At 40.2% G+C, this 7,657-nt stretch overlaps 1 protein-coding gene across 1 annotated transcript; it reads right to left on the reverse strand.

Moving 5' to 3' along the window:
- Positions 1 to 290: 290 nt before the first annotated feature.
- LIN7C (lin-7 homolog C, crumbs cell polarity complex component) lies at positions 291 to 7,110 on the reverse strand. The gene is made up of 5 exons (XM_060018630.1): positions 7,059 to 7,110; positions 3,420 to 3,538; positions 3,089 to 3,160; positions 1,158 to 1,367; positions 291 to 561 (listed from the first exon to the last, which is right to left on the reverse strand). Exons 1-5 carry the CDS (start codon positions 7,093 to 7,095, stop codon positions 406 to 408), a joined length of 594 nt encoding a protein of 197 aa, XP_059874613.1. The 5' UTR covers positions 7,096 to 7,110; the 3' UTR covers positions 291 to 405.
- Between the last annotated feature and the right edge of the window lie 547 nt (positions 7,111 to 7,657).

Below are 7,657 nucleotides of genomic sequence, written 5' to 3' on the forward strand. Positions count from 1 at the left end.
AAAGCAAAGAAAAGAATGGAGAACTGTTATTTTTAAATAAGCAGCCAAATAAAGAAAACTTTTTTTCCCTAAAAAAAGGTTAAGAATGTAAAAGTACATTTTAATATTAAAAAAGCATTTTTAAAAATCTATAACAACTTTATGACAAAATCTGCATTTGTTGAAAAAGGCCTGTAAAAACAGCAGGACGGAATCGCCCTCATCACCTTTTTACTTTTTCTTGTCAGAAAAAAGTGTATGCATCTCTGGAACCATAAATGATGTTAAAATAGGCATTTATAAAATGGCAAGGAGGATTTCACGGGAAGTGTTTTTGTTTTTTTTTTTTACAATCATTGGCATTGCGGCCATCAGTAGGTCACAAGTAAAACTTCTCTATCTAAAAGCAAAATGGAGTGTAAAGTTTTAGGTCTGTTGCCTGCGTTTTGCTGATCTCATTTTTTCAAAGCGTGACTCCATTTCTTCCAAGACCTTGGGTGTGTACCGTACTACTAATTTAACCTTTCCTTGAGCTGCTTTCAGCAGTTCTACAGCTTTTTCATGATGTTCTCCTTCAACGCTCTAGGAAAAGAAAAACCACACAGACACAAACACAATTAATATCTAGGTTTTGTAAGTAACTCAAAATGAAAAATGTTTAAAATATACACAAGTAAAAAATTTTTAATGTTGTATTTCAAACTATAAACCTATGAAATAATCCTGCTTTATCATTTTAATCAGTGTAAAATCCTCTGCTAAACCATATTCTGTTTGTAGTTTAGGAACTGGTTCTTTAGGTTCCAAATAATTAGCATATCAATCTACATGCCCTATTATTTCACTAGGTTAGAAGTAAATCAGGCAATTGCCATTCTATAAGACTAAATTGAGGATAGACTTTTAATTTAATGTATTGCCTTAACTACTAAGGACCTTAGTTACTTCATAAAAATCACACTAAGCATTGTTAATTTACATTGGAAAGAAGCAAAACACACCCAAAGTGCTTCAAAAAGTATCACTCTACTAAACAGTAGTGCCTAAGATTCCCCCAAGGGATTTCTAAACTACAAAGCTTCTTTGGTTTTTCCCTACATCTTCTGTTTCTATAACTCAAGTACACCCCCAAGTGGTCACAACACATTGCTACAAGTAGAAATAAAATGCATCCCTACCACTCCATTAACAGAAAGGAGTTGATCTCCTCGCTTGAGACCCCCGTGTCTATCAGCAATTCCACCTGGAATTATTCGGGATATATAGATTGGAGAGTTTTGTTCTTTGCCTCCCATAATATTGAATCCAAGGCCTTCTTCTGTTTTTGGGAGCTCAACAACTCGAGGATGAGAATGTCCTTCACTGGCAGCAAATGCAGCAACAGTAGCCTGAAAGAAAATTTTACGTACTTAAAAAAACAGGACATTTGTTCACTTCATTCTTTTTTTTTTTTTTTTTTTTTTTTGCGGTATCCGGACGCGCAGGCTCAGCGGCCATGGCTCACAGGCCCAGCTGCTCCGCGGCATGTGGGATCTTCCCGGACCCGGGTACGAACCCGTGTCCCCTGCATCGGCAGGCGGACTCTCAACCACTGCGCCACCAGTGAAGCCCCTGTTCACTTCATTCTTTTGTCCCTTTTTAAAAAACACTTTTGAAGTAAATATTTTTGACGTCTGAATGCCCACAAATGCACTGACAGTGAAGGTAAGCTAAGCAGATGGTGTTTTAAGGAGGATGAGTGAAAAGCCTACCCTGGGATTATGCAGGAGTGTTAAGGTCGTTCAGGCCACTCCTAGGCCTTCCAGTGCCCAGAACTTCTGTGCAGTGCTTGGCAAGCAGGCTTGCTAGGAAGATGAACAATGTGCACACTAAAGAGGAGAACCCCTCCCCTCACATGCCAGCAGCCCTGAGCTCTGGGGGCTGGGAAGCCTGGCCCCTCCAGGGGCTTCTGGGCAGGGCGCAGCCCACCTACGCAACCTGTACAGAGGCAGCTGTCCTTGTAATGCAGTCATTCTGGCGGCTGTACTATTTGCACTGTATACTAACTCATCAAGAAATAACTCAATATTGAAAAAAAGAGGGGTACACAGAGTCAATGTGAATTGTGAAACAGAGCCACATCTTTAAAACTTTCAAATTTAGACTAATCTAGACTAATTCTAACAGAGTTGAGATTCTGGGTTTCATTTTGCTTTTAAAGATAATTAAGTAATCTGGTACTCTTTTTTTTGTGTTGGATCAGGGTACGTGAGCAAACATGGGAAGGAAGAGAGAAAGAAAATCAAGATTTGTTGAATACCACCACATTCTAAGCTCTGAAAGAGGCCTCATTTTACAGATAATGGAACTGAGGCTCAGAAACTCAGGCAGCTGTGAAAGTCAGCAATTAAACCCAAGTTTTAATCGTTTTTTCCTACTCTGTCAAATAATACCCACATGTTTAAGTGTTTGTACTCAACAGAGAATCCAATACTGCCTTTTGTGAACCAGTAACTATCAATGAAAAACTACCTGTTAATGACTAGTTCTAGTTTAAGTCACTTACTGCCGATATTTACTTATTCTAACCACATATGATGGACACTGAGGTCAATGCCTGAATTATCTGAGGAAAATACTGGCAGAGAAAAGCACATAAAACCTACCACCTGCAGCTCTGAAGAGGTAACCTCCTATTTGCAGAGTTAACGTTAAGGAGAAAGTGAAGCGCAACTTGGAGGGAGTACCCCAGATCTACCATTAACTATTTGCGTGGTTTGAGGTAAGTAACCTAATCTGATGCTTCCCCACCAATAAAGTGAGGCTAATAATTCATACCTCAGAATTCTGATGAATATTTAAATAATGATATATACATTACATATAGCAACTATGTATATATGTATTATTTGTGTGCAAGTATATTTTTAATGCATCATCTAAACTGCATAAAATATCTTCTGTAAAACCAATTAAAAAAGTCCTATTTCTCAGGAATCGAGAAGTTTAGTGTACCCTGAAAGATACTGTTAGTTTTCAAAATAAGCCTATCGTGAATCTAATAATTGCACATTTTAAACCTTTAATTTATGAAGAATCCTCTCCCTTTTAATAAATGAAAAAAATGTACCTTTGCAGTCGCATTAGCTCTCACTTCAGGACTGCTACTGATGTCCACAGTCTCGTAAACATGTTCATATACCTGCAAAACCCGAAGTTATTATTGCGATTTTTAATCTCAGAATATACAATGTTTGAGCTCTTTGTGAAGTTACTGAATGTGTTAAAATTTTAGACAAAGTTATGCATCTTTGTAAAATGTTTTTCTATTAGAAATTCCAAAAACAAGAGAGGCAGGTTCTAAAGTTCACTTTTTTAAGAAACTCTGAACCCAAATTTCAGAATATTACCTTACCCTAATTAACTCAAATTTTTAGTAAATTTTAATACCATTTACTCACCTCTCTTACAGCATTGCAGAATTCACTTTGAAGGACTCTTTGTAAAGCCTGCAGTTTCTGTGGCGGTACCTCTCCACTCCTTTGCAGTTTTTCCAACAATTCAATTGCTCTACAAATATCTATAGTTAAACAAACACACACTGATAGATAATTTTCTCAGAATATTCTCTAATATTTATTTCTTTTTTGGCCATGCCACGCGACATGCAGGCTCTCAGTTCCCCATCTAGGAACTGAACCCGTGCCCCCTGCAGTGGAAGCATGGAGTCTTAACCACTGGACTGCCAGGGAAGTCCCAGAATACTCTCTAAATGCTTGTGTAACAGCGCAGCATTTAGGATTCATTCCTTAACGACTAACAAGAAATATGTATAACACAGAGAGAAAAAGCATGAGTATGAACTTGTGTGTGGTGTGTTTGTGTGTGTGTTCATGTATGGAGGATGGGAATGTAAAGTCTGAGAAGAATGTTAAATTTTACTGTGGATTAGGAATACTGATGTTGCACCAGCATAAAATCTGGAAAACAGCACCTTTGAGAGACACAGGAAAATCAAATATAAAGTACTAAATGTCACAGGAAAGGACTGGAGCTCAAATGTCATAGACACATGAACACTGTACTGCTTCAGAAAAGCTGACAGTATTACCAGAAGCTATTTAGTCAATAAAAATTTACCTACCATCATTAGTAACCAAAGCACTGAACAGTATAAAACAGTGTGCTAGTGAAATCACTGTTTATTTCCCAAAAGGAAACGTAATATGTATGTAGATAGGAAAACTCTTCAATAATAGGTGCAGTTACTCGCAGGAACACATTTAAAACAATGATAGAAGTGAGTAAAATTAACTGGTCTGTTTTCAACTTAGGATCATTAACACAGTGTATTTGGGATACACAGTGTATGGGATTCTACACATCTATACAGATACATTAAGCATGTTAGGCAATTCTCATTGGGAAGTGTGAGGCTAAGTATTTTAGGAATTAAGAAATTTTATAAGATTCAGTCAAGTTCCAACACTGTCTAACTCTCGTTGGAGTTTTGTTTTTAACTTTTTTGTACCACAGGGGGCTATAGTACCTATTATTCTAAATTGTTTTGTATTTTCTAAACATGTATTTGACTGAGCTTGTCTTTATTAAAACACTGTGAATCTGGTCTCAGTAACAGCTGTGTGATCTTGGGCAAGTTACTTAACCTCCCTGTGTCTGTTTTCCACTGTAAAATGGAAATAGCAGTATCTCCTTTATAAGAATTACTTGAAGACTAAAACAAAAATACACGGTAAGGGTCTGGCATATAGCGAGCATAAATGTTATGTTACATCAGGACCAATTAATCATAAGAAACAAGGGATTCTACACATCTATACAAATACATTAAGCATGTTAGGCAGGTCTCATTGGGAAGTGTGAGGGTAAGTATTTTATGAATTAAGAAATTTTACAAGATTCAGTCATGTTCCAACACTGACTATCTCCCTTGGATTTTTGTTTTTAACTTTTTTTGTACCACAGGGGGCTAGAGTACCTATTATTCTAAATTCCTTGCCTCCTTTTGTCTTAAATGGAAGAAGTTCTGAATTTTATATTATACTGAAGGACTGGAACTTTTTTCTTTATAGAATTCGTATGTGTTTGCATCTGGAAACCTAGGAATAAATTGTAGTGAAGAAAGAAGTAGATTCTTCAATTTCAGGTAATAAAAGCTTAAACTGTTGTTAATCCAATGCAATGGAAAAAGACTTTCCCCATTCTGATCTCCCACCACCAGAATGGCTGGTGAATGAGGAGTGCTGGTTCATCAAATATTCTAACTTACAAAATTACAATATGTAAGCTCTATAAAAATTTCCAATTAACAAAAAACTGAAAAAGTAAAATACTCTTTACTGAACCTACACTGTACCCAGTATGTGCTCAAAGGGGTTCCACTGAATCTTGTTTTGACGACTTTGAAGGCATTCAGGATCTTGATCATATGCACTATTTTTATATTGTAGGATTGCTGGAAGAGTTTCTTAATAAAGTCTGTTAAACATAATGCTAAGTATTAAGAATCAGAGTTGGTGTAATCTGACTTTCTTATTCTGCTAAATGGCATCCACTGGCAGTTCATCGTACTAAGGTTCTGAGCTGTGGAACTACTGTGGAACTAAAATGAACTCTTAAATAGGAGAAAACAAAGCCATGACTACCAAAACTAAATGCCAGAGGTGAAGTTTCATATTTTGTACTGCACTTAAAAATACAAAAGACCACCAACATGTTAGAATCCTACACCTGGCTTTCAAAGAAAAACACCTACTCCTGTTAACACCAAACAAATTTGTTCCCATCTACAAAGCACAGTGTCATTGTGTTCAGGGAGAAGATGTCACAGTCTTAGGCCTGACTTAGCAAGTCTTCCCAGAGTAGCTACTCCTCTGTCAAAAATGATACTTTAATTAATGGTCTGGTGGGCTGGAGAAAAACAACATCACTTGTAAAGAGACTTACAAATAGTGAACACCATAAGGGATAAACAATGTTAAGCGTGCACTAGTTTGTGTGAAGGCATGAGGAAAGACTCCACATACAATTCTAAAAATGTATTCCTTTCTTAGAGCAGAAGTTAATATTCAGAGTGTAAATGCAAATGCTAATATTTTCAAGATATTTTCAATCTCCATCCTATACTTTGTTTACTACTAGAACTCCAAATGTTTAGTTTGTACTTTTTGACTCTTACCGATGACTTCTAATACTGGTGTGTCAAAAGTATGCTTGAAATTATTTGAAATAAAGCATTTGGGGAAGAGTGGAATGCTGAAAATCTGCAACAGGACACTTTAAGGCTCATAGCCTTGTACCTCCACTGGCTTTTCCGTTTCTAATTACTCAGCAGAACGGGTTTTATTTTCCTTGACAGCCTGCTCTAAAAAGCAAGCCACCAGCCAGTTAGCAATCGTAGGATTTGTAAAGAAGGAATAAGGCTGCACTTTCAAGTATTTTACAATCTATCACGATTCCGCCTAGTTATGTAACCTTCTTCCCAAGACCAGCTCAGTAGGAGTGTTTTTAAAGCACCTTCTCCGTACCCGGGAGGGGCCCCACAGCCAGGAAATACCCCCAATACGAATACAAGTGAGGTTGTGGTGGAAGTAATGATGCGTTTTGTGCACAAATAAGGGGACGCGGGAACGTTCTGTGGGAACGCGCTGTGTGTCCGGGCTGTGTGGGTGAAGGCGGGGACACTGGGTTGTGCACGCATCAACACCGGGCAGTGCGTGTAGCCTGTCCGAACTGGGCGTGTGTTGTTTGCTCAGCTTGACACATCTCTGAACGCTGCGTCTGCCGTGCCCACCCAGGGAGAGCGTGTGCAGCGTTGTGTCCGCGAATGCAGACAGGTCGTGGTGAACTGTGCTGTGCTCCCGAACGGTTCGTGTGAACACAGGACGGGTCTGAGGATCAGTCAGGAACAGCAAGCGGCCTCCCCGGGGCCGGGCGCAGCAACGTCGGCGGCCACCGGCGCCAGCGCGAGGGACATCGCTGGTTCCGGGTCTCGGAGCTTGGCTGCCCCACGCCCCCCGGGGATAAGGCACTCCCCAACCCCCTCCGCCCACGTCGGTCCCTGCCTCGGCCCCACTCACCCCTCTCCAGTCGCACAGGTTCCCCCAGCGCCGCCATCTTCTCCCTTTGCTTGTAGACCCACAGGAAATGACGACACAGGGGCTGAGGTGGAGGGGAGGGGCCTAGCGGGAGCCAGGAGCCCGGAACAGGGGCCGGCCAGTATCGCGAGAACGGGAGCGGTGTTTCCGAGCGTCGTGGCCGTCTCTAGAGTATGGGGTACCTATGTGCCGGGCTTCCGAGGTCGGTCTTGTGCTGCAGCTGCAGCGGTCGTAAAGTTCTCAAATCCTCCGGCCAACTACGATTGAAAAGAGCCCCTTTCCCGACTCGTGCCCCCTGCGTGGGGATTCAAGCCTTATCCCACTCTCTTGGGAACTCTTGGCTCCACGTGGGAGAGTCTGGATTCTTGTTCCACCTTGACCATTCGTGGCTCTGTGAGCCTGGACTGCTCACTTATCCTCTTTCGGCCTCAGTTTCCCCCTCTGTCCGACAAAGAGTCCTGTCTCCGAGTTCTTTACATTCTTAAACAATGAGATTCGATGACAGGTGTGTAAATGAAATATAAAGTCTCCATTTGTGGCTGCATTGCTTTAATTGATTTAACAATCCAAGGCATGAATTT

The sequence above is a fragment of the Delphinus delphis genome, chromosome 8 (assembly GCF_949987515.2).
Source record: "Delphinus delphis chromosome 8, mDelDel1.2, whole genome shotgun sequence".
Taxonomy (NCBI): Eukaryota; Metazoa; Chordata; class Mammalia; order Artiodactyla; family Delphinidae; genus Delphinus; species Delphinus delphis.

Excerpts from the sequence above, each read along its gene's own strand:
- LIN7C (XM_060018630.1), bottom strand. The coding sequence starts at position 7,095 with ATGGCGGCGCTGGGGGAACCTGTGCGACTGGAGAGGG. Across the intron at positions 3,539-7,058 it reads ACCTGTGCGACTGGAGAGGG|ATATTTGTAGAGCAATTGAA; the intron begins GTGAGTGGGGCC and ends GTTTAACTATAG. Across the intron at positions 1,368-3,088 it reads GAGCTAATGCGACTGCAAAG|GCTACTGTTGCTGCATTTGC; the intron begins GTACATTTTTTT and ends ATTTTCTTTCAG.